Source organism: Pinus tabuliformis, chromosome 7, assembly GCF_031772625.1.
Source record: "Pinus tabuliformis cultivar Carrire ecotype Pingquan chromosome 7, CPIR1, whole genome shotgun sequence".
In the NCBI taxonomy this organism is placed as follows: domain Eukaryota; kingdom Viridiplantae; phylum Streptophyta; class Pinopsida; order Pinales; family Pinaceae; genus Pinus; species Pinus tabuliformis.
The window spans coordinates 495,136,031-495,163,991 of record NC_142293.1 but is presented as its reverse complement, the minus strand read 5'-3'; the positions used below and the strand labels follow the sequence as shown (position 1 = coordinate 495,163,991).

The window sequence follows — 27,961 nt, the reverse complement described above, 5'->3', positions numbered from 1 at the left end:
CTTTGATTCGAAAGCAGGAAAAAGCTGTGACACCGGACAGATTCAGACCCATAGCCTTATGTAATGTGGTGTACAAAATTATTTCCAATGTGATTGCTAACAGACTCAAGCCTCTTCTTCTTGCTCTCATCTCAAAGGAGCAAACTAGATTTTTGGAAGGAAGACAAATTCTCAACAACATCATAGAAGCTCACGAGGTGGTACACTCTCTTAAGAGCAATAAGAAAGCTGGTATGATCATGCAGCTTGAACTAGTGAAAGCTTATGATAAGCTAAGCTGGTCTTACATTAGGGAGGTGCTAAGAGCTTATGGCTTCGACCACAACTGGATAAGATGGGTTATGGCCCTTGTATCCATGTCCAACTTCTCCATTCTGCTTAATGACTCTCCCTATAGAACCTTCATGCCTTCTAAGGGTCTTAGACAAGGGGATCCGCTCTCCCCCTTCCTCTTTGTTCTCATGATGGAAGGGCTAGGTAGAGCGATCAAAATGGCAAATTCTGAAGGAAGAATCCAGGGTCTGAAACTTACCCCGGATGGTGCTGCTTCTACTCATCAACAATTTGTTGATGACACAATGCTGCAGGGCATTCCTACGGTCAAGGAAGCCAGAGCTTTCAAAGAAATCCTGAATGAATTTGCATTGGCCACTGGTACAGAGGTAAGCCTTGACAAATCAAAGGTGTTCTTTTTTAACACTGACATTTCTATTTAGAGGAACCTCACCAGAATTCTTGGGTTTCAAAGGGATCAATTACCTTCCAAGTACCTTGGAATGCCTCTTACTGATAAACCTCTGAGCAAGGGAGTGTGGGAGCTGGTAACTAATAAACTTCAGGACAAATTCAGGAAATGGACCTGTAGGTTTTTGAATTTGGCGGGGTGTCTTGTGCTTATAGAGGCTATCCTGCAGGCTATAGCCATTTTCATGTTTTCATCTCTTCCTGCTCCTAAAGGAATTATGCAACAAATTAGGAGTATTCAACGAGATTTTCTTTGGGGCAAAGGGGAAGAGAAAAAGAAGTGGGATTTGGTAGCTTGGGACAAGCTCTGCAAACCTAAGGCCCATGGTGGTTTGGGGCTTCATGACCCTGAAATCCTCAACAGAGTTTCGGGAGACAAACTTTGGTGGAGGTGGCTCAAGGAATCGGCCACCCCTTGGGCCAAGCTTTGGAAGCAGAAATATGCAAATAATTGGCAGGAGAGGGATCATATCTGAATGTTAGGGCTCATCAAGGGCTCCCACATTTGGAACCTTGCTTGGGAGAATAGAGCCATTGTCCAACAACATAGTTTCTGGGAGATTCGAGTTGGGAACCTTGCACGGTTTTGGGAGGATAACTAGCAGCAGGAACCAAATTTGTTTAGGGAAGAACTAACCGCTCTAAAAAATGACACTGACAACAAAGGTTTACTTATGGTAAGTGACTTCTGGGATCAGGTAAGGGACAATGGTAAATGGAGAATGTGGAAGGATCTTGGTTATAGTGAAGAGAGTCCTTTGAAGGCCCAGGCGGATTCTCTTGCTCTTGACTTGGAGCAGAGGAAGATTTTGGTGTCATCCTCGTCTGACCAACTGAGATGGGGTCGAAACACCGAAGGCACCTTTAACCTCAAAGAAGCTAAATGCATGGCCCTAGGTTTTGATTATCCAAACCCTGATCAGGTTTGGAATGACCTTTGGCAGAACTTGCAATGGATGAAAATCAAGTTGTTTATGTGGTTGGTTCACCAAAAGAAAATTCTCACATGGGAGAATCTTCTGAAAAGGGGCTTTGTTGGCCCATCCAAATGCCATCTATGTGGCTTATAGGAGGAGACGATGGAACATTTACTAAACCTCTGCCCCTTCACCTCTACCTTGTGGGATTGGGCAGCCTCAGTCTTCAGGCAAACTGACAGGGACAGACTCAGCATCACCAACACTTTGAAGAATTGGAGGAAAGACTTCTCAGGTAATGAAATCATTAACAAGGCTTGGACTTTGGTTCCAGGCTTTATTATCTGGGATGTCTGGAAAGAATGCAATGGCAGGATTTTCAAGAACAAAATAGGCTCGACCTAGAACATCATTGTCCAAATTTTACGACAGCTCAAAGATACAGTAGGAGCCCTTATGTGGAAAATTCCTGAGGACCCTCCTTCGCCCCAAGATGCTCGCATACTACTGCAGTTGGGTCTCCATTCTTTGGTTCCCCAAGGCACTGTCAAGGGTGTGAGCAAAACAACTGCTGGTAAAGATATCTAGCAGCCTCCTCCTCATGGTTTTTTGAAAATCAATATAGACGGGGCCTCTAAGGGTAACCTAGGGATGGCTGGATTTGGTGGTGTCATAAGAGATGAGCAGGGGCGCATAAAGGATATCTTTCACAGTCATTTGGGGACTGCCACTAATAACATGGCAGAGCTCATGGCCTTAAAGCAGTGCCTGGAAATCCTGATGGAGTCAAATTTACATAACTCTATCATTGAAGCTGACTCTAAATTGGTCATTAATACGACCAAGAAAATGTGTAATGGAATGGCACCTGGAAAAGTGTCGAAACATTGGAGGCTCTCATAGGTCTTTCAGTGTATTCATTCCCACTTGCGAACCCTGAGAACCATCAGCTTTGTTCATGTGCGAAGAAAAGCCAATATGTTAGCTGATCGTCTAGCGAATGAAGGAGTGCTATGTAAGGAAAGCTATATTCGGTACGACTAGGATTCTATACCCTCTGGTAAACTGCGTGATGATTGTCAACGACAGGCAGCCAAAGACATGGCATACTTCCAGACCATGAATAATGAGTAGGAGGAAGACTAGTGGAAGTAGGAGAGAGCGGAAGTCCTTGAGCCTGGTTGAAGTGCCGCAGTAAATCCTAACCGTCGATCCCACAGTCAATGCTTATGTCATAGCTAACTACGGGGGATGAGTATTTGGTAAACAACGTGCTAGTTGAAGGGCCGCAGGCCATAGGTTTTGATGGCCTTCATTATCGAATGGATATCGGGTTTTAAAATGGTCGGAGGTTAAGTCTAAGAGCGGACCCAAAGTTTTATAGACCAATGGTTTATAATCTATATCGGCTCCGTGAAGCGGGTAAGTGTCGCACAAGTTTCCGATGCGATATCATTGAGGACCGTCGGATCAAATGGGTTTTGATCGAATGGATATCGGGTTTTAAAATGGTTGGAGGTTAAGTCTAAGAGCGGACTCGAAGTTTTATAGACCAATGGTTTATAATCTATATTGGCTCTGTGAAGCGGGTAAGTGTTGCGCAAGTTTCTGATGCGATATCATTGAGGACGTCAGATCAATTGGGTTCTTGATCGGAGAGAATATCAACCGTCCGATTGAAGGTAAGATCGACGGTGGAGATTGAGCGATAAGAATTGGGGAGATTGAGCAATAAGAATTGAGCGATAAGAATTGGGGAGAGATCAATAGTCTGAACACTTAGGAATAATGACCAGGGGTCTAATTTTGTTTTTGTGTGTAAGGTTTTGGGTTTTGTTGACCCTGTTGTTTGTTAATCATCAACGGGTCTGTCTTTTGTTGGTCTTTACACTTGTAAAGATGTGTACCATATGTAATATTTTTTTCGGTTAATTGAAGGCTCCACTCTTACTTGACAAAAAAAAATGATATATATATATATATATATATATATATATATATATATAAAGAAAAACAAATTAAATAAAAAAAAGAAAACAAATTAAATAAAAAAAAGAAATCTATATATATATTTATTTATTTTTTAAAATTTTAAGTTTAAAAAACAAATAAAAAATAAAAACCTCATTACAAAACAAACTTAAAATAATTACCAAAAAAATTAAGAACAAAAAAATTAAAAATAAAAAAAATCAATTAAAATAAAAAATTAAGAAATATTTAAATTAAATAATTTAAATAAACAAAATAAAAAATAAAATAAAATAAAAATTTAAGAATTATTATTTTTTAAATTAAAATTATAGAAATAAAGAAATAACATAAAAATAAAATTAAAAGAAATAACGAAAAAAAATATAAAAATTAAAAACAAAATTTAAAAGAAAATATTGAAAAAAAATAAAAAATAAAAACATCAAAACATAAAATAAAAAATTAAAATAAAAAAATCAAAACATATTAAAAAAAAAAAAAAAAAAAAAAAATCACAACATTAAAATTTTTTTTCAAAACAATTTAAAAAAAAATTAAAAAATAAAAATTAAAACAAATTAAAAAATAAAATAAAAATAATAATTTAAAAAATTTAAATTAAAAAAATAAATAGAAAAAAATACATTAAAAAATATATATTAAAAAAACAATTAAAAATAATAATAATAAAAAGAATTAAAAAAAATATTAAATAAAAACAATTAAAAATATAAAAATTAAATATAAAAATTAAAAAACAAAATTTAACCCCCGATCGGGGTGCATGCTCAAGGCAGGAAGGGACGTTGGACATATATGGTAGTTATGAAGTATAATGGCAGGGTACCACCCACCGCCCCCCACACACGCATGGCGATGGGTGTGGTGGTCTCCCGCATGCAGCTTAACAGATGAGATGGGAGAAGTGACAGGTATGGCCAGGACGAAGTAGGAGGTGAGGCGGCCAAGGCAAGACAAGTGAAGCGACAGGGTAAGATAGAGTGGGAGTTTGAAGGAATTCGGGATAGGGAGAATAGTATTGTTGCGATCGCGGGCGGACTAAGGAGCGTGAGAGCAAGCAGGTGGCGCTGCCAGCGACGATATAAACAGAGCATTCTCGGGTATGTTTCTTGGTCTTTCAAGTCCCATACTATGACAACTTTGTTGGTTTATGGTTGGGGGGTTCAGGAGATGACATGGGAGGGAAATTGGGGGGATGGCCAAGGAGACCAGCGCAGGTTGGGGGTGATAGTGGTCTGGCTTGGAGAGCAGGCTGTGAGAGCCATAAGTGCTGACCGGGTATGGGAATGAGAAGCTCCTCCTGTGTGCGGTTGAGAAAGTTTGTATTTAAATGCAGGTGGTGAGGCAGAGGTTATGCATGCGTGACTGTAGAGACAGTGGCAAAGGAGTGAGGCAATTTACTGGGCAGAGGAGTGGCGCAGCAGCACTGGGTAGAGGGGCAGGGGAAGGCACCTCGACTCGGGGTGACTGTGGTCCAGCTCGATGGGCTGGCTGCGAGAGCCATGAGTGTTAATTGGGTATGGAAGTGTGAAGCCCCTCCTGTGCGTGGTCGAGAGAATTTGTACTACAATGTGGGTGGTGAGGCAAACAGAATGCATGAGCGATGTCAAAGCAAGTGGCAGAGGAGTGGCGCAACATTATGGGGCAGAGGGGAATGGGAAGACTCAACCTCGCGGGAAAACTCAAGAAAGGAAGGCACACCTGGGCAGAGGCAATTGAGCCTGACTGCATGAGGGGTGGGTCACCTGAATTAAGCCAGAGAGGCATGAGACAACACACCGAGAGATAATCCATTTTGCTTGTGAACAAACAAGGGATAAAGGAGAGATGGCCCGACCGGCAAGAGGAAGAGGACACAGTAGAAGGGGGGGGGGAGTCGGCTCGAGCAACTGACTCGAGCACTTTAGAACCAAGATGTGGGAGGAAACCTGTAGAACACCTCATCAGTGAAGCAGCAACAACTTATAGGGAGGGAATAGATGCTGGCATCCGCAAGCTGTTGGAAGACTAGGAGGGGGAAATAAAACAGGAAGGTGAATCCGAGGAGGAGATGGAGAATTGGAAGGCTGTAATTCTGGATCTCGGGAATACTAGAGGAAGAATCACCCAATTTAAACAGACCCTCTATCTATATTGGATCATGAAGAGCCTTATGGGGAAGGCAATGGAGCAAATTTTAGTGGGGATGGCACTGACTCTCCAGGACATGCCCAATTATAAAAAAGACTTGGAAGCGATCCAATTCCAGCTGCACAAGCAGGACATACGCCTAGACAAAATCCAAAGGCACATCCCATGCATCATCGAGCTAGCTGAGATGCCGGGTGACTCTGCCAAGGACCCGACACTAGTTGAGTCAGCCTCAGAAGACCAGCAGGATTAGGTAGTATCTTGGGTGTTTTTTTGTTCTTGCGGGTAGCATTTACTTTTAAATATGCATGCTTATGTTAGATAGACATATTGACGCTTATCATGAAACTGATACGTATATAGCTTGGCTAGAACGACTGATACTATATTGTTTTTGGATGACTTATAACGAAGACAAGTGGCCAATAGACTTGGTTTCCCATTGGGCAAGTTTAGGGAACCTATCTCATATATGTGGTGTAAACTTGTTTTTTATAAATAGAAAAAGAAGGTCTTTCCAAGCTTAACAAAAAAAAACAGAACATTAAAAAAAAAACATATCTAATTTTTTTTTTTTTTTTTTTTTCTTAAATTAAAAAAAATTCAAAACATATTACAAAAATAAAATTCAAAACAAGTTGTTATTTTTTAATTAAAATTAAAAAAAAAACATATATATATATATATATATATATATATATATATATATATATATATATATAAAAAACAATTAAATTAAAAAAAACAAAAAAAACAAAAAACAAAAAAAAAGAAACCAGCCCCACCCCCTCCTCCACCTCCCCCGGCCCACCACCTCCCTCACTCCTCTCCCCCCTCGCCCACCCCTCTCCTCCCTTGCTGCCCCTCCCCTCCCCTACCCCACCCCCGACCCCCTTCTCCTCGCCTCCTCCCTTACCCCCCTCCCGTCTCCCTCCCTCACCTCCGCCCCTCCCCTCCTCCCTCACCCTCCCCCTCCCTCCCTGAACCCTGCTCCCCACCCCCTCCCTTCCCCACCTGGGCCCCTAACCAGCGGCTGGAGGTTGGAGGCCGATTTCGGGAATCAGCTTGCGGCCTCCAGTCGCTGGCTAGGGGCCCAAGTGGGGAGGGTAGGGGGTGAGGGAGGGGGAGGGGATGGGGGGAGGGATGGGGGTGAGGGAGGTGAGGGACGGGCCGTGAGGGAGGGGGAGGGGTGTGCTCGATTATTATTATTATTATTATTATTATTGTGTTTTATTATTTTTTGTAATTGTTTTTATTTTATTTTATTGTTTTTAATTGTTTTTTTATTTATTAAATTTTATTTATTTACTTTATAATTATTTTTTTTAAATTTGTCTTATTTTTTTGTTTTTTTTAATAATTTTTAAATTTAAATATTTATATTTTAATTATTTATTTTAATTTTAATTTTATAATATATATATTTTTTGAAATTTAAGTATTTTAAAAAAATAATTTTAATTTTAATTAATTGATTTATTGGTAACTATTTAACCTTTTTTTAAATGATGTTTTTATTTTTTAAATTATATATATATATATATATATTCAAGCTTTTGTGATCCATAATTGATTAAACAAAGTCTTTTGGTAGAAATCACATGAGAGAATTTTTTGCCCTACGCGTTTCGAACCAACAAGTGTGGTTCATCATCAAGACCATATATATATATATATATATATATATATATATATATTAATTTTTTGTATTTATTTATTTATTTATTTTTTGTTTTATTTAAAATTTTCATTTATACGAGTTAATTCAGATTTTTTTTTTTTTTAAATTTAATTCATTTTTTGTCATGAATCGTCCCCTTACCACTCTTGGCCGGTTGGGCCTCGGGGTGGCTTGGGATTTTTTTTTTATGTTTTTATAAGTTTTTAATTTTTTTTAATGTTGTATTTTATTTTTGTAATTTTTATTTATTTTTTTGGTTTTTTTTTTTTACCTTTTTTTTTTAAAATTTTACATGGCATGGTTTATTCTTTTTACATTTCATAAATTTTCTATAATTGCTTTTTCTCACACACACACACACACACACAGAGATATATGACCACTGAAAAGTTTAGCCGCAGAGGTTTCATGGATAGACCTAATGCGTCTCTATGGTTCGTATTTGATCTCAAATGTGGAAAGAGCCGCAGAGGATCGGCCCAATAAATTAAATTGCCTTTGTGTATTATTTCCAACCGCAAAGGTTTTGTTTGACCATTGAACCGACATAATTGAGAATAGATCGCACCCTCTGTATGCTTGAATGAGAAGCGTGGTAGCTTTCCTCAGAAGACCAAGGGCCTAAACAAAGTCAACGATATTCCTGTAAGGGTTTTGCATGTCAGTGAGTAGGGTTTGGACCACCGAAAAATTTAGTCGCAGAGGTTTCGTGGACAGACCTAACGCGTCTCTGTGGTTCGTATTTGATCTCAACTGTGGAAAGAGTCGTAGAGGATCGACCTAATAAATTAAATTTCCTCGATATATTATTCATTTTCCAGCCGCAGAGGTTTTGTTTGACCATTGATGAGGGTGAATTCTTACGTGGTTTGATTTGTGGCGAGGAAGAACCTTTGATCTCTGCGGATCTGCGACGAGGGTGAATTCTTAAATACCTCTGTGATAATATTGGAACATGGCTCTGCTATGAGGTGATAATATATGGTTATGCGATAACAATATTTGAATCCAGTCTGCAGGCTACGGTTCGATCCAATCCGGGGCACGTGCGGTCTACGGTCCAGTTTGCTGATATCAGGTGCACACATTCCTTATCTTTTTCTAATACATATCTGCTCATATATTTTCAAGTATGAATAATTCACCACAGCTACCAAAGATTACCAAAGGTAGACCTAGCACAATTACTCTACAGAGCCTTTATGAGTATATAGAGTCTTTAGAGAAACGTAGAGAAGAAAGAGAAGTCAAGCTACAAACAGAGTTAGAAGCCATGTTGGAAAATAAATTCACATCTCTTGAAGACAAGATCCAAAAACAAATAGAAAACAAAATAGAACTATTGGAGAATAAAATGGAGGCAATGGAGACTAGGTTGCAGGTTATAGAAAAACAAAACCAAGATACGAACCAAACATCCCAGCAAGAAGACACTAATACTTTAGAGAGTCTTAAAATGAAGGACATGATTAAAGAACTGGAAGAAAAAGTTAATAGTCACCTCACCTTAAATAGTGTGGCAGGTAAATTAGATATCAAACCAATTAAAGATGAAATGAAAAAATTGATAGAATTAGACCATGAGTGTAACAAAAGGGCCTTGAACCTTATAATCTTCAGTTTGAAAGAGGAGGTAGATGAGGATACTTTAGCCATAGCCCAGACATAATTACATAATATATTACAAATTGAAACAACGTGTCTCACAGAAGCAACAAGGTTGGGGAAATTAACCGAGAATAAAGGAAGGTTGATCTGAATAAAGGTGAACTCTACTGACCATAAGTATGACATACTTAGCAAAACCTTAAGTCTAAAAGGAATGATAATATTTATAAATGAAGATCTCATTCCAGAAGATCAAGCAAAATTAAGAAAGGAGGTTCAAAAGGTAAAAGAAGCTAGGAAGGAAGGAAAATGGGCAATAATAAGAAATAGAAAAGCCGTTATTCGAGATAGAAACCAAAAAGATAGTAATAAATAGCAATTCAACATGCTCCAGATTCTTTCTTGGAACTACCGGGGCTTTCCATGGAACAAAGGCCCCAAGCTAAGTTGGATCTCGAATAATGTTGATATTATATTGCTTGTTGAAACTTAGGAGCACGAAGAATCTAAGGTCCCTAACATAGATGGTTTTGCGTTATGGTCTACCTAGAACAAGCGATCATCCCATAGAGGCATTGGGGGCATAGCTTGTTACATTAAGAAGAACATCTCCCCCCATGCTAGGATTTATAAAAACAACCCTTACAACCAATATAGTTGGATAGAGATTACTGACATTAATGATAAAAAGACCTACATAGCAATCTGTTATTTCCCCCCATCAATTCTAACTTCTATAAGAAAAAGAATCTAGATAAAAATAGTCCTTACAATGGTTTAGAGAATGATATTTCTAGCCTAAGAAATGAAGGTAATATCCTTTTAATGGGTGACTTTAATGCTCGAACTTCAAGAAACCAAGCTACTCTTCTAAGCAATCATTCCAACCCTAATCCTCTTTGGCTAGACGAAGACCATACTCTCACTAGCTGGTACAAAAGGAGCTCTGAAGACCTCGGGGAGAATTTGTTTGGGTCGGAGCTAGTCAAGCTCTGGAGTGTTCAGGATCTCATAATTTGCAATGGTCTAAAAAAGTGGCCCAATTCTAGCCAGATGACCCGCATTCATGGGCTTGGTAGCAGCGTGGTAGACTATGTTATTTCCGATCTCCCTTTATACAACGAAATAATAAATTTTGACATCTTAAATGACCACGAGCCTGACTCTAATCATAGGCCTTTACTTATAACTCTCAATTTTGTCATGCATAGAGATCCCATAGAAGATAATCCTTATAGCCAAAAGAACTTAATCTTTGATAGAAATAAAAACGATCTCTTTCTAAATGAATTAAAAAATAATTTTCTTCCTTTATGTAGTATAGACAACATAGAAGACCTCTATCATAATTTTACTACAACCCTCTCATATTCTATTAACAAGTTTTCAATTGAAGTTTCAAGTAATAAAGGAAATATCAAAACCAACCCATGCTATGACAAAGATTGTAAAAATGCGAGGAGAGCAATTAAGGAAGTTGTTCATGAATCTATTAAAATTGGCAAGATAAAAATATACAAAGCCTTAACTAAAAGGAAAAAAAAGGAAGTATATTCGTAAAAGACAAGAGAATCTCTTATATCTCTCTAAGGTAGCTCCTAAGAAATTCTGGAGGTAGATTCTGATTAGGAAAACTAAAGATAATAATAAAATTGCTTTACATGACTGGAATTCCTATCTTAAAAAGCTTTATGAATCTCCAAATGTCATGGATAACATTGAAACCCTGCTCACAACGAAAGAATTTTTCTCATTAGAAGACATTGATTTTGGGGTTAAATGCCTGGCAAATGGGAAAGCGAAAGACATTGAAGGTTACCAAGCGGAAATCTTAAAAATTGGAGGTCCTGTCCTCATCCCCCACATCCACAAGCTTTTCAATCAAGTAGTCAAGCAAGGGTTCCCTAAACCATGGACTTAGAGCCTCATTATCCCTATTTTTAAAAGTGGGGATACAAATAACCCCTCTAATTATCGGAAAATTATGATCAGCCCTCTCTTAGCCAATTGAGCATATGGCTTGAAAGTAAAGGCAAGTGGGTTTTAGAAGGTAGTACTCAACAACGGACCACCTCGTTATGCTTAGGATCATTGTGGAGGAATGTTGTAATGATAAATCCAATCTCTTTTGCTGCTTTGTGGACTTTAGAAAGGCTTTCGATATGGTTCCTAGAAACAACCTATGGAATAGATTAGAAGAGCTAAAGGTTCCTTTCGAGTTGAGAGCTGCCACTATAAGGTTATACGAGAATGTAATTGCCAAGTTAAAAAGTAATGAGGGGTGGTCAAAAGATATCAAGTGTAATATCGGTGTTAAACAAGGTTGCCCCCTCTCCCCTACCCTATTTGGCATTTACATCAACAAGCTATAAGGTTGTTTAGAGGAAGCAGGCTGTGCTGGCACGATCTTAGCTGGGATAGTCATCATCCTTCTTCTCTATGATGACGATATTGTTCTTCTCGAAAGGTGCCCATCTGATCTTGATAAGCAACTTAGACTCCTTAAGGATTTCTGCTCTACCATGGGTATGACCGTTAACACTGACAAAACAAAAGTTATGATTATCAAATCCAAGAAGGACACTTACGCTAATTTTATGTATGACAATAGTAACTTGGAGGAAGTGTCTTCTTACAAGTACCTAGGAATTGATATTCATCACAAGCTCAACTGGAACTATAACATTGAGAAAAGGATCAATGGGGAGTGGAAAGCTTATTTTTGTCTTGAAAATAATTGTAAAACGGTAAACCTCGTAATATGGGATAGAAAGAAGTTCCTCTTTGAAACTTTAGTCACTCCTGTTATCTTATATGGATGTGAGGTTTGGGGTTGCAACATCTCTAGAGAATCCTGGAGAAAGATTGAGCAAATCCAGAAGCGCTTTATAGCGTATAACCTCAAAATTAAAAGTAATACACCCTATCCTGTTCTCCTTATAGAAGTGGGTCTTTCCCCTATCGAGAGCCTAGCTATGACTAGGCTTCTGTTGTACAAGCACAAACTCAATAACATAGGAGACCATAGACTTCCTAAGCTAGCTTTAAATTCCAGCCAAAACCACTTAAGGCTCAAATGAGATTGGTATAACGACACCAGGGCCTGGTTAAACCATTGGGAGATCGACGAGAATGTTGCATTGCAAAACATTGATAACATTAAAAATATTGTTACTTCTAAGTTCAAAGAAAAAATGTGGTGTGAGAAAGATTTAGCAGTTAAAAGAAAATTAAGATATTATAAGGAGGTCATCAAACCCACCCTAGAAGATCAAAAGTATCTCTTTGTTTTAACTATCTCAAAGAAGAAAATTAATATAGCCAAGATTAGAACGAACTCTCATGAGCTCCATAGTGAAACAGGTCATTGGGCAGTTCCTAAAACACCATGGATGGAAAGGATCTGCCATCTCTATGAGAATATGAACATCAAGGATGAAAATCACTTCCTCTTAGAGTGCCCCGCGTACAACCACATTATATCTCAATTTCATAATCTTTGTTGCAATACTAACCTTCCTAGCCTTTTACAATGTCAAAATTATAGTGAGCTTGGGAAGCTTCTCTCCAAGCTTTTTGAGCATAGGAATAAAATATTAAATCAAACTAAATAATTTGTTTCTTTAGGTCTGATAGACCAAAGTTTGGTCTCAGTGGATGTTAACCATCACCATCATCATTTTTTTCCCCTTGGAAAAATCGTAATTTTCATTAAGATATGAAAATTAAATGTTGTAGATACTATGAGCATATGAAAAATTTAGTGGCTGTGTGCCAGTCCAAAATATAAGAACCAAAAATATGTGCTCCACGCAGGGAGACAATATTTAAATAAAGTGCTATCTAAATAAACGTCAAAATTTGTTACTCTACACAGAGAATACTCCTGAGAACATGTGCTGATTATGTATAAGCATAGTAAATATAAACAGAAATAAAAGTCAATTATCAAATGATTTCAGGCTCCTGTTGAGCCTGATCTACCTAGTCCATGTATGGACAGTGGTAGTACTGGAACTGTTCTCCTCCCCGCTGCTCCTGGATCATCTAGATGTTGCATGGCCTAATCGCTGTCGTTTTGGAAAGTTTGTCAGCGAGTGTGTTCCATTCCCTGTAGATATGGTGACAAGAAAAATTGTCAAAATATGTGATGTATCTATGCACCTCATCCAATATATGTCGCAATGTGAATGCATGACATGTTGATGTTTTATTAATCCAGTTGCAGACAATTTTTGAGTCACCGAAAACTTGTAGATTATGACAGTTCTTTTCAATTGCAAATTGTATGAGGTATTTGGCAGTGATGAGTTCAACAAAGTTGTTTGTGCCATTTCCAAGTCCCATTTGAATATGATAGAAATGTGAATCTGAAATATATAGAGTAGCCCCACCTCCACATCCTGTTTCTTGTGCCGATCCATCAAAATATGCCCAGGGCTGTGAGTGATCAATGGACTCGGGGATGATAGTTCTGGGTGGAGAGGCGGCCTCGTCCTCGGGTAGTGAACTGTAGTCGGCTATTATTCTGGCTATGATGGATGGCCAGTGGGGGGCGGTGTCCTGAAAGATGGTGTGGTTCCTAGCTATCCAAATTTCCTAGCTAATGAGTAGGGGGAGGTTCCTAGCTTTGGGTGATGATACAGATGACCACCAATTTGCCCATACCTCCTTGGTGGTCTGACCCCTCCAATTGATGGATGAGAGTGTGTGAGATAGAATGGAGTTCCAAAGATCAATTGTGATGGGACAGGAGAGGAAGAGGTGATCCAAAGATTCAGTGCTATCCTTACAGAGGCAACACCAGTAAGGTCCATATTGCCCTCTTCTGTTCAAGTTGTCTCCTGTCGACACCTTATTCTTCAATATGGACCACATGAGTAATCTTGTTCGAGGGGGGGGGGGGGTGCTTTGAGCTTCCACATTCCTTTCCACCATGTATCTATGTGCTAAGGCTTGTGTCAATTGGCTAGTTGTAGATACCCCTCTTTTGGGGAGTACCAACCATTTTTGGCGATGGCCCATGTAATCTCATCCTCCCCTTCTCTTAATCGAATGTGAGATTCAGTGAGAGCTATAGTGTAAGTACTCCAAGCTTGTTGCCATTGTAAAGGAATGAGCAATCTATGGGTTGATTTCCAAGCTTGGTGCAGGAAGGTTGACCTCTCCTAGTCTGCAATGTGCATTATGTGTGTAATTCCTTTCTCGTTAAGGTTCTGGAGTAAGCCTTCAGGTAGTTGGTGTGCATTCCCACATCCTATCCAAGGGTCACGTCCTATTCAGACGGATGTCCCATCAGATATTCTCCAAGTTAGGCCATCCCAAATAAGAGACATTGAGTTCAGAACCGCTTTCCATATATTTGAGACCCCAATTTGTTCTAGCTTGTTTGTCTCAGCTAGTCTAGCGGCCTTAGCAGTGCAATATATTTAGCGACTGCAATTTTGGTCCAGAGACTGTTGGTGGTGACTAATTTCCACCCTAGTTTGGCCGCCATTGCTGAGGAGAAATACCCCAATTTCTTTATACCCCAGCCACCCCATTTCTTAGGGATCGATAGAAGATCCCATCTTGCCCATGCATATATCCTTCCTGTTTGTTTGCCTTTCCACAGGAATCTGCAGTAGAGGTTTTGTATTCGGTTGAGAATGCCTCTTGGGATCCATGTGAGGGACATCCAATAAACAGGGGTGGCCTCCAGAACCACTTTGATGAGCACCAATCTTCCGACTCTAGAGAGATGCTTATGATACCATATATTGAGTCTTTTCTCAAGCTTGGAGATCAACCATATCCAGTCCACAATTTTATATCCGAGCGGTTTCAGCCTGTATCCCAGATACCAGAGGCCTCCATCTATCTAGGTCAGGGTGAAGGGGAACCTTTGTATAGCAAAGTGTATCTCGTGGGGCGAGCATTATAATACAGTTATGGTGGATTGATGGTGTGATGGATGCTGGTGAGGTCTCCTATCCCTCCATTTAGGAACATTAGAACATCGTCCATGAAAAGGAGGTGTGTTATCGTGCATCCATCCGATATCCTAATTCCCAAGAGTCTGCCTCTATGGTGCATGTTGTTGATCAACCTGCTTAGTCCTTCCATGATTAGGAGAAAAAGTAGAGGAGATAATGGGCACCCATATCTGAGACCTTTTCCATAACCAAAGAAGGGAGATGTAACCCCATTTATCAGTACACTAAAGGATATATTGGTAATGCAGCACATGATCCATTTAATGACTCCCACAGGAAATCCTAAGTGGGTAAGAAGCATTCTGAGATAAAGCCAGCTTACCCTATCGAAGGCTTTTGAGAGATCAACTTTGAGGATCATACCTTTGATCTTCTTAGTCTAAATGGAGTGCAGTACTTCCTAAGCTGTGCCTATGGCCTCATGAATCTGATGATCCTGTAGGAAGGCAAATTGTTTAGATGATATGTGGTTGGATAGGATGGGGCGGAGGCGATTTGCAATGATTTTGGATATGATTTTGTATAGGCAATTGCACAGGGAGATGGGTCGAAAATCATTGAAGGATGATGGATTGTCTGATTTGGGGATGAGGGCGATGAAGGTGGAGTTTATAGCCCCATGCATACGTCTAGTCATCCTGCATTCCTCGATAACCTTGAGCAGATCATGTCCGAGGATGTCAAAAAAAGCCAGGTAGAACTCTACTGACCACCCATCTGGACTAGGGCTCTTGTCCTTCTTAAACCATTTCAGAGTGGCCTCTAGCTCCCCAAAGTGACTTCTCTGTTAAGCTCCACAGCATCCTCATGTTCAATGAACTGAGGGAAAAGTTGTGCTACTCTAATGACCTCTGCTAGGGTAGCATTAGGGGAGACTGATAGACCTGTTTGAAGTGAGAGGTGGCCAGGGAGGCCAGGTGAGGGAAGGTGTCTACCTCAGCTCCTTGCTCATTTGTCGGTTTCCATGTGGTATTAATGACCTTCCTGTTGAAAATGGCAACAAGAAATGCTAAAAATAGAAATGATATAAATAACATTGCTACAAATAGCATTGCTATAAATAGCATTTTAGGTACCAGTGTTGGAAATAGCAACAAGGAATGATAAAATAGAAATGCTAAAAATAGCATTTCGGGATAGATTACAATTTTAGTTAGTCCCTGAACTAAAATTGAGAATTAAAATTCGAATTTGATCTTAGCAGTGGTTTGAAAAATAATTAATTAATTCATCTTGAGTTAATTAGTTGGAGAAAATCAAACATGAAGTCTATGTGAAGACATGCAACAATTATCCCTTTGATTGAGGAAGTTATCCCTTAATTAAGGAGATCAGGATGAGTTGTAATTTGAGTTGTAATTAGTTAGCTCAGTTATCTAAGTTAAGTCCAGTTAGATTAGTTCCAACAGTTTGTGTAACTGATTGTGAGTTCAGTTAGTTAATGCATGCATGCATGTAACTAGTGTACTTCAGATAACTGAATATTCTCTCATAAATAACTCATGCATGTCAGTTCAGTCAGAGACCCAGTTGAGATCAGAGGAAGGGACAATGTACTATCAGTTGGAGGATTTTTCCTATATAGGAAACTCATCCATGCAGAAGGAATTATCTCCTTCTGGATTTCGCAGTTATTTCAGAGGTTGGTGAGCAATGTGTGAGGTAATTACACACAGGTGGCAGCTTGAGGACCCAGGAGAAACTGCGCAAGGAAATGGGAGGCTTGGAGGACTGAAGGAAGGCACAGGTGTTGTCTATTATGTCTATGAGTAGCAGTGAGGGATTATACTAAGAGATGGATAGCTTGTGAGCTAAAGCTTTGTGTAATCCAGAGATATTTCCACTTGTATGATAATACAGATAGAGGGGTTTTTAGCTGAGGCTTTCCCCAGAGTATTCTTCTGTGTTTCATGTGTATGATTTCTTCTTCTCTGTTATATGTGTTCTATTTGATCTTGCTCAAAATCGATTAATCTTCCGCAAGTTTGTTTGTAGAAGTAGATCAAGTATTTTGCTTTAGTATATTGCATTATCAGGTGATCTACAATGAGAATTTCTACACTTCCTTCCATTAGAAAATTTGTGGAAAAATTTGGAATTATCATCTCCTTCCTTCAGTGAAATAGCTCTGCTCCGCAATCTCCAGGTTTCCTCCCTCTCCTTGAGAATGTTGCCTCTTTTGACTGTTAATTCATGAGCTTGTCCCTGAGCTCATTTGAAGGGAAGGTGCCCCCATTGTTGTCCTCTAGATTGGCTATCTCCACTTTGATCTCATTTAATAGATGCTCATTAGTACACCGCTTATTGTGAGCCCATATCTTGGATAGCTTCTTCAATTCCTTCAGGTTGGCCACAAACCCTTCAGTTATGTTCCCTCTGCTCACCAGTGGATGGGCCTTCCAAGATTCTGTGACGAGGAAGATGTAGGAGTTATCTTTCAACTATGTAGAGTTGAATTTGAAAGGTGCTCGAGGTTTGCTAATATTGCCTGGGATATCAAGGTGAATTGGCAAATGGTCTGAGAGTCCACCAGATCCCACCCATTGGCGATAAGTGAAACCCTGCTCCAGGAATTGTTCCTTGATGAGGAATCGTTCCAGTCTCCTGGCAAGGCTGTCCTCCTCGTTTCTTTTGTTCCTCCAGGTTGGGGCTAGTTTGGCAGATGGGATATCAATGAGATTGTGCAAATCAAGGAGCTGCTCAAAGAAAACCACTAAGGGGTCGGCTTGAGCATGGTGACCCCAAGACTCCGAGTAGCCTAGAGAGAAATTAAGGTCTCCTCCTAGAATGATAATATTAGATTGAAATATATTGGCTGCTAAAATCCTTTCCCATAAATTCTCCTGATGATGGCAGGGCCCATATATGTTTATCATTCTAATCTCAATCCCAGCTCTATAGAATATATGTCCGTCCCGATGAACCCTATAAACCCCCAAGTGCCCATTAGATTTATTGAGCGCGGGTTATATCCCAGGGCAATGCCCCCCGAGTGGCCAATGACATCAATGGCTTGGAAATGCCATTCTGGGAGCATAGAATCCATTAGAGGGGGAATGATATCTGCTGCACCTAATGTTTCCTGTAGGAAGACCAGATCAATCGGCTCCTTCTGGAGAAGCCTCCTCAGCGCTAGTTTTTTTTATCGGGACTAGCAATCCCTCTACAATTGAAGGAGAGAACCTTCATGGGGGAGAATCCTATAGAGGGGTCTGTGCTCTAAGGACCCTATCAAGTGAAAGCTGTTTTCTGGAGGCTACCTCTATACCTGCCTTCTGTTTAGCTTTTGATAGAGAGGAAGGTCTGCCTCGGGGGAGCTTCGGAGTGGAGGAGGGAGGGATAAGTCCAATGCCAATAGCATCCGACATTGGTGATCGAGTATGCGATCAAAGATGATATCGGTGGGGAGTGGGGTCAGATCCAGGGTTGATTCCTTTGATGTCTCCATTAAGGTTGTGAGGGAAATTTGAGGGGGAACATGTACATGAGAATTGAGGGGGAAGATCGGGTGACTTAAACAGGGATGAGGCTTGTTTGGGTCCTACCTAGAACCCTTAGAGTTATCCTTATGAGCAGATGAATAATTGATAGATGTAGAGCAAGGTATAGGATTGGACATACCTGAAGATAGCGCGACTCCAGCGACCGCCTTAGACCTGGTCAATGGAGGTGAAGGTGGCCGAAGAGGTGCTTTCCCGCGCTTCTTCGGAGTCATCGAGGCAAGCCTGGATCCATCTACACCAGTGTCCATCTGAGCGGCCCCATCCGAGTGTTCCGCCTGTGTCTGAGATCCCTCAGCTGATGAGGCCTTCCCTTTGTTGCTCGTCTTTGATTTTGCGAGGAGAGGGCGGTCCTTATAGAGGTGTCCAACCTTGTGGTAGTGATTGCAATGAAAGGGGACCCCCTCATAGTCAAGAATCTGGATCCAGTTATAGTTCCTCCAACGAAAAGTGACTTTTTCTTGTAACCCTCCTCTAATGTCCAGGTGAACCAGTAGACGTGCATAGGCCATGACCTCCAAAGAGAGATAAGATATGTCGTAGTCTAGGTATGTACCTAGAGGATTTCCAATTCTTAGGAAGATATCTTTGGTCCAGGAATGGAGAGGTAGACTAGGGAGACGTACCCATATTGGCCCCACCCCAAGTTGTTCTCTGTCCGGATCAAATAGCGGACTCCATCTCCTTAACATAACCGGGGCCTGTTCGATGTGCCAGAAGGAGGATAAGACCCAGTTGGTGTGTTCTGCTCGTGCGAAACGTAGGGCAAACCAACCACAAACAAATGTTTGAACAATAGGCAGATCAACCAGGTGATGGCCCCAAATTTCCGCAACCCACTGCTTAAGTCTCGCCGCGATGTAGTTTCTGCCCCTGACCCTGCCTACTAGGATCGACGTCGCCATATCCATTGTGTCTTGCCACGGAAAGTCTTCTTCCGAGTCGATGAATACTTCATGTGCCCTAGGTTTGACACACTTTTGCTTCTTCCTGAGAGCAGGCTCTGCGTCCATAGACCCCTCAAGGGTTTCTTCAAGATTAGGGTTGGGAGAGTTAGGGTTAGGGTTAGGGTTTGGAGATAATGGAGTTGGGCTAGTAGGGAAAGTGTCCGGGAGGGAGGGAAGTTTGTATAGCTACCAGAGGGCTGTGCAGGCTCCGAGGGTGGGGTAGAGTGAGCAGAATAGGGTGAGACTACTCTGAGCGGAGACTGCGCTGGGAAAAGAGAGGTCGTCGAAGGTTGGAGGGAGGATATTCCGGATGACCCAACTACCTGTTCTGAGCCAGCTAGTCTGGAGGAAAAAGGATGGGGGATTGGCATTAGAGGGGGCGCAACTGATGCCGACCAGGTAACAGGTACTTCCGGGAGGTCGATAACAGCACTGGGCTATCCTGTGAGCGACAGAAGTGGAGCGATAACCTCGGTGAGTTCCTTGCTGAACGGTAAGTATGCCTCGAAACTAGTCTACCTGCCAAAAATGGAGATGCCCTCGAGGGGGTCCTCAGAATAATCTACAAGGTCAGTCTCCATTGATGCCCCGGGGGTTATGCCAGCTGTCGCTATTTTCCAGAGTAACCGACATAGGCAGGGACCAAACCCTGCAGCGTGAAACTGAAAACAATAGTTCAGTTCACCGTTGCGAGAGGTAAGCAGGGACGCGAAGGAATGAGGGCTGCCGGTTGGTTACGGTCTAGGAGCTATAGGGGAACGAAACTAAACTGTGGCCTGGTACTAGGTGTACTGTAGAGGGCCTACCCTGTGTCAGGTTGTGGTCGTGCCAGCTCCGTCGTCGTCATCCTGTCTTCCCACTCGGGGATGTTGAACTATTGTCAGGGAGGATGTTCCCATCATCATCATCATCATCCTATATATATATATATAAATAATGTTTTTTTTTTTATTTATTTTTATTTATTTTTTCCTAATTGTTTTGAATTTTTTTTTTCCACGGAAAAAAGTCATAATTTCTATTGATATTATAAGAAATTACATTTTGTAGATGCTAAGGCATATGCATATGGAGGCAAAGTTGCCTGTCAAGTTCAAAAAGAAACTGTTGACCAGAAAAAAGGAATGAAAAGTTGTATCTCCACGCAGGGAGTCTGTTATCTGCTGTACTATATCTGCCTGCTCTGTAACATAGTGAGAACAAGATCAAAATTGAAAGCTATCTCTTCGCAGAGAGAGAAACCAAGTATCAAAGGCTGGGCTGTATGTACCAAGTCATAAATATAGCCCAAAAAGAAGTAAGTACAAAACATGATATATACAAGATTATCCAAAAATATTATAGGGCTTATAGCCCAGTTTCTCTAGGATCCACAAAAGGTTTGTGGTAGTATTGGTGGAAGGTCCCATCAATTTCCTCCTGGATCAACCAGTCATTCCCCTGTCTAAGCGCAGCCTCTTTGGAAAGTTGATCAGCCCCCGAATTTTGCTCCCTGTAAATGTGTCGACAGGCAAAGGAGTCAAAAGAAGATATTAATCTTTGAGCTTCTTCTAAAATATGCCTCAATGAAAATGCATTACAGTGGGATGCATTATTTAACCAATTACAAACGATTTTGGAATCACCAAACAGTTGTAGATGTCTGCAATTCTTTTCCAATGCAAAATGTATGAGATGTTTAGCAGTGCAGAGTTCAGAATAATTATTAGTTCCCCTGCCTAAATTTATTTGGATCTTGAAACAATGTGTGTCATTTAGGTAGAGAATGGCTCCTCCACCACAACCTGCTTCCTCCGCAGAGCCATCAAAGTATGCCCACGGTTTTGTTTTGTCTATGGATTCTGGTATAATGGTGTGGGGAGGGGTAATGGAGTCCTCCTCGGGAAGAAGATCATAATCCGCAATGGTGTGGAGCAGGATGGCTGGCCAATGGGGTATTTTATGGTTGAAGATAGAATGATTTCTAACAATCCATAAGGACCAACAAACTAGAAGAGGCATATTTCTAGATTTTCCATTATGACTTTGACACGATGTATTCCAGGCATCTAGAATGTTGTGGCCTTGCCAGATGTTGAAGCTTGGATAGTGAGTAATGATGGAGTTCCAATGTTCCTTTGTGGTGGGGCAATGTAGGAAGAGATGTTCAGTACTTTCTTCATCATTGCGGCACAAGTGGCACCAGAAAGGGCCATGAAAAGATCTTTTCATCAGATTTGATCCTGTGGGGATCTTATCAAACAAAATGTTCCACATCAGTAATCAAGTACGAGGGGCCGTCTTAAGCTTCCAGAGTAATCTCCAAGTCGGTTTTATGTTCTGGGGCTTGATAGGTTCCATTAATCTCATATAACCTTCTTTTGGAGAATATGTTCCTTGTTTGGCGAAGGCCCATATTATCTCGTCCGGTCCTTCTGATAGTCAGATGTGTGCCTGTGTAAGAGCATCTATGTAATGCTGCCAATCAAGTCGCCACTGCATAGGGATGTCCAGTTCACGAGCTGATTTCCATGCTTGCTGTAGGAAGGAGGAATTGTTTCTGTCACCGATGTGTTTGATGTGAGTGATACCCTTATTGTGCAAGTGCCTTATCAAGTCTGCCGGTAGTCTGTGTGCATTGCCACAACCAACCCATGGATCCATGCCAATACGAACAACATTGCCCTCCTTTATTCTCCACGTTGTGCCTTCACGAAGGAGTGGTAATGCATTTATAACCACCTTCCATACATTGGAGATGTTATTACTAGTTCTCTGTTGCTGTCTGAACCAGTCCATCAGATTCATGGGCCAGATGTATTTCACTTGTGCTACCCGGGACCAGAGGCTGTTTGTAGTAATAAGATGCCAGCCGAACTTTGCTGCCAGAGCTTTGGAAGAAAGATCGAGCCTTTTGATTCCCCATCCACCCCATCTCTTAGGCTTTGCTATAGTGTCCCATTTGACTCAAGAAAATAACCTACCCGGTTGATTGCCTTTCCATAGGAATCTACAACATATGCTTTGTAGCCTGTTCAATATGCCTTTCGGTATCCAAGCCAGGGTCATCCAGAAAACAGGAGTGGCTTCAATCACAACTTTAATTAGGACTAATCTTCCTGCACGAGATAGGTATTTATGGTACCAAACCTGAAGGCGCTTTTCCACTTTTGCAATAAGCCATGTCCAATCCGCTATCCTATATCCGTGAGGCTTAAGCCTAAATCCCAGATATTTAAGGCCGTCCTCCAGGTTCAGAGAGGTAAAAGGGAAACGCTGTGAGGTAAATATAATCTCATGTTGTGTGCAGCCAAAGGAAGTAATCGTAGATTTACTATCGTTAATAGTCATCCCGGTTGCCTGTTGAAAGAGATTGAAGATATTCTGGAGGACTGTGGTGTCTCCAATGTTGCCATTTAGAAAAATGAGAATGTCATCAACAAATAATAGATGGGCGAGATAAAAATTCTCAGAGATCTTAATGCCAGCCAGTTGGTTTCTATTTCGAGCAGATATGATGGTCCTGCTTAATCCTTCCATGATAAGTAGGAAAAGTAGGGGGGAGAGTGGGCATCCCTACCTGAGACCCCTCTCCGAGAGGAAGAAAGATGTGGCTTCCTCATTTAATAACACACTGTAAGATACATCTTTAATGCAGATCATGATCCATTTAATGTATGCAAACGGGAAGCCAAGATGAGTCAGTAATAATCTAATGTAGAGCCAATTAGCTCTATCAAAGGCCTTTGAGAGATCCACCTTCAGAATCATGCCTTTCTGCTTCTTCGTCTACATAGTGTGAAGGAGTTCCTGAGCTGTGGCTATAGCCTCATGAATCTGTCTATGCTGTAGGAAAGCAAACTGCTCAGAGGATATGTGTCTGGAGAGGATAGGCTTCAGTCGATTTGCTATGATCTTTGCGATAATCTTGTACAAAACATTGCAGAGGGAAATGGGTCGGAAGTCGTTGAAAGGAGAGGGATTATTAGATTTTAGAATAAGGGCAATGGAGGTGGATTTGATGGCCGGGGAGATTCTTCCACTCCTTCTGCAATCCTCCACAATCTTGAGTAAATCGTCCCCCAGGATATCAAAAAAAGGCATGTAGAATTTGATGGTTCACCCATTCGGCCTAGGGCTCTTGTCTTTTTTAAACCATTTTATAGTTGCCTCAAGCTCTTCCTTCGTCAATTCCATCATTAGGTCCTCCGTGTCTTCCTGCTATACAAATATGGGGAAGTGTTCAGCAACCCGCATGATTTCCATAATGTTCACAGCTCTGGGCGCTCTGTAGGTGTTTTTGAAGTGTTCAACAGCTAATCTAGCCAGATCCCGTTGAGATGATACCAATTGACCCTGATCGTTACGAAGTTCCCAAATAGTATTAATGGCCTTTCTGCTGTTGGCAAATTTGTGAAAGAACTTGGTATTGCCATCTCCTTCAGTGAGCCAGATTGCCCTGCTCCCGAGCCTCCAGCTCTCCTCCCTTTCCTTCAGTATTTAGGAATGCTTCGTGATGAGGGAGGTATAATGATATTTTCTTTCTTGTGAAAGGAAAGTGCCATTAGAAGTGTCCTCATGTGTGGCAATGGCCAACTCTGCCTCCCTTAGGGTGTTGTCATCATTCTTTCATTTCTGATGTGCCCAGATTTTGGAGATCCGCTTAAGTTCTGTCAATTTCCTGATAAAACCTTCTGTATGATCCTCGCGTTCTTGTATAGGGTTGGAATGCCAGTAGTTAGTGACCAATTGAATGAAGGAAGGATCCTTGAGCCAAGAGGCGTTGAATTTGAAGGGGCTTTTAATCCTCAGGTTTGTGTCGGCTAATTCCAAAAAGATTGGCCGATGATCAGAAATGCCTCTAGTACCAACCCACTGACGAATACGAGGATGAGAGCTTAAGAGATCTTCTTTGATGAGAAATCTGTCAAGTCTCCTTGCAAGGTTGTGGTCTCCATTGCGATTGTTTGTCCATGTATACTGAATCCTGGCAGACGGAATGTCTACCCACTGATGCTCCTCAAGTAAGGTAGAGATAGTGTCTGAGAGGCCATCTACTTAGGCTGAGTGTCCCCAAGATTCACTGTATCCCAACGAAAAATTTAAGTCTCCTCCAAGAATGATGTTGTTCGCCTGTAGGAAATCTGAGTCCAGAAGGGATCTCCAAAAGTTTTCCCTATCCACACATGGGCCATATACATTCATAATATGAATCTCGGTCCCTATAGAGCGGGCAAAAATATCCATGCCTATAAAACCCTGGCCTCCCTAAATGTTCCTGAGCTCTAATGTCTTGTTATGTATATCAATAGCAGTACCCCCAGATCTCCCAGATGCGTCCAGGGCGTGGAAGGTCCAGTTCGACAGCCAAGAGTTAAGAGTAGAGATGAGAGTATCAGACGAAGAAAGAGTTTCTTGTAAGAATATAATGTCCAGTTGAGTCGAAGTGAGCAATCTTATGAGAGCTAGTTTTTTAGGAGGGCTAGCAAACCCTCTGCAATTTTAGGATAGGAACTTCATGGAGGGTGAGGCAAAGGGCCATTTCTAGCTCTAAGGGCCCTGTCAATTGTTTGTTGTCGCCCAAGGGCAACTTCTTCATCCACAGTGTGTCTGGATTTAGAGAGATGAGATGGTCGACCCCTGGAGGGTTTATGGGAGGTAGGGGTAGTCTCAGGGTCCAAACCAATCGCGTCAAGTCCACGATCTTTTGATTTGGATCGGAGGGAATACCGAGGGGGAGCAGAGGGGGAGGGGATGGAAAGAGAAGGAAGGGAGGATGATGACAGAGATGGGATGCTGGGGGCAGTGATGGGAGGGGGGAGGGGAAGGGAGCAGAGAAGAGAGGAGGGAGGAGTAAATCCTTGAGATACAAAAACCATCGAGGAGATCGAAAATGATAAAGTAGGAGAAGATGTGCTAATGTATGAATGGGATGCAAGAGCTTCAGATATACCAGATACAGGAGGTGAGAGAGAGGAGGGTGTAAGTAACTTACCCGACAACGAGATGTTCTCCTTTGCTGGACTGGTATACGCTGGAGGAGGAGGCGATTGAGGGTTTGTAGCAGAGTGACCTTTATCAGAGCCCACTGCCTTGGACATCCCTCGAGTGTCCTCTGTATCCTTATCGATCTTTTCAGGTTCAGTATTTATATCATGCCGGGAAGGGATTCCTCTGGGATGCTCCGGCTCCAAACCCTGATCAGTACCCCTATTCTTATGCAAGAGGGGGCAATCCTTGAATAAATGCCCCACTTTATGGCATCTACGACAACGATATGGAATGCCTTCATAATCGATGATCTACTTGCGGGATGTGTCCCTCCACTGGATAGTGATGTACTCCTAAAGGCCGCCCCGAGTATCAAGGTTGATAAGAATCCGAGCATATGCCATCATGCCCGTGTATTGGTAGGACTTATCATAATCCATGTAGGAGCCTATAGCGTTACCAATCCTCCTGAAAATGTCCTCAGACCAATATTGCAAAGGGAGACCCGGGAGCCGAATCCATAATGGTCTGGTACCTATCTGCTCAGTCTCTGGATCAAAGAGAGGCATCCAGTGCTTCAGGAGAACCGAGGCGTGTTCAAAAATCCAGTAGGAGGACAATACCCAGTTGGCATGATCAGCACGGGTGAATCTCAGTGCGAATCATCCTCTCACAAATGTCTGCATGAAGGGGATGTCCACCAGATGGTGACCCCAAACCTCGGATGCCCAAGTTTTCAAATGGGCAGCCGTGTAATTTCATCCTCTGATGTGCCCGACCAAGACTCTGTCAGCGAAATCCATAGTCTCTCCCCACTGAATGTCCTCTTCGAGTCTGAGAAAGATATCGTCCGCCTTGGACTTGTAACACTTGTACTTCTTCTTAGAACCCTGAGGAGGTGGTTGATGTAGTGCTCGGTTCGGAAGAGGGCCCGAAACCGCGGGGGGAGGGTTAGGGTTAGACGAGGAGGGGTTAGGGTTTCCAACGGATGAAGGAATAGAACCGGCAAGAGGCGGAACAACGGTAAAGCTACCAGAAGGTGGAGCGGATGAGGCCAGAGGGGGAAAACCGACAGATCCGACGGTCACTGGTGGGGGGATGAACTGCTGGACCAGAACTCCAGATACATGTATGTCCAAACCAGGGTTAGGGTAAAGACAGTCAGAGACAAAAATGAGGGTAGCCGGGGAATGAGGGGGGGTAGATAGCGATGGCCAAGTAGGCGGGTCATCGGCAGGACCACAGACTGAGACCGCGACGGTTTCGCAAAAGAGTATGAAGGGTAGCTTCCGGAAAGGCTAGGGTTAAGCATACCTGCAGATGCGGAAAATGTGGAGCGCCAGATGGATACCCCTTCCAGCGGGTCCTCAGAGTAGTTGACGGCATCAAGGTCATCCATAATCACAGCTGCTCCTTGAAACGGAGGACACCTCGAAAATGATGGAGAAATGGAGAGACCAAAACCCCAGAAACGGATAGCCAGGAATAGAGAGCAGACCATCGACAGGTAAACGACCGGGTAAAAAAACACGAACAGTAAAAAAAACAGAATAAACTCCCTCAAAGCCCCATCAGGTCGAAAAACATGGTTAACAGTGCACAGTAGGAGGATAAGGTATAGTACGTAGCATGGTAGGAGACTGTCTGAGCAGGGTTACCGTGACCATCCATGGTTCTGCCAAAAGCTGCAGTAAACTAAAACCCTATCCGAAGCCCTCGCGAATGATTAACCGTAGAGTCTTCCGCTCCATCTCCAAACTCCAGTGGTTTTGAATTTTTATTATTATTATTATTTTTTAATTTATTTTTTTGGTAATTATTTAACCTTAAATGATGTTTTTATTTTTTATTTTTAACTTAAAATAATGGTTTTTTTTTTCACTTAAATTATATATATTTTTAAATTTTTTGTTTTGTTTGTTTATTTATTTATTTGAATTTTTCATTTTTACAAGTTAATTCTGATTTTTTTTTTTTTTTTTAATTTTTTTTTTCACATTTTTATGTTTTTTGTTTTGTTTTTGTTTTTGTTTTTGTTTTTGTTTTTTTTTTGTTTTTATATATATTTTATGAAATTTAATTTATTTTTTGTCATGAATCGTGGTCCCTTTACCACCCCTCCTGTTGGGCCTCAGGGTAGTCGAGGATTTGTTTTTTTTTGTTTTGTTTTGTTTTTCTTTCTTTATTTATTTATTTAATTTTTTTAATGTTGTATTTTATTTTTGTATTTTTCTTATTTTTATTTTTATTTTTTAATTTTTTTTTTTGGTTTTTATTTTATTTCACTCTTTGTTCGTTTTTTTTTAATTTTACGTGGTATGGTTAATTTTTTTTTTACATTTTATAGTTTTTTTTTTTATTTTTTATTTTTTTATTATGTCATTAATATATATTTTTTATATCTGAATTTTTTTGTCATGTTTTTTTTAATGTTTTATTACTTGTTATTATTATTATTATTTTTTTCAATATTTGAATTTTTGTTTTTTTTTTT

General features: G+C 41.0%; 1 protein-coding gene across 1 annotated transcript; it reads right to left on the bottom strand.

Moving 5' to 3' along the window:
- Positions 1–21,918: 21,918 nt before the first annotated feature.
- LOC149248195 (uncharacterized) lies at positions 21,919–23,016 on the bottom strand. The gene is made up of 2 exons (XM_089448156.1): positions 22,521–23,016; positions 21,919–22,424 (listed from the first exon to the last, which is right to left on the bottom strand). Exons 1-2 carry the CDS (start codon positions 23,014–23,016, stop codon positions 21,919–21,921), a joined length of 1,002 nt encoding a protein of 333 aa, XP_089304282.1.
- Positions 23,017–27,961: the final 4,945 nt, after the last annotated feature.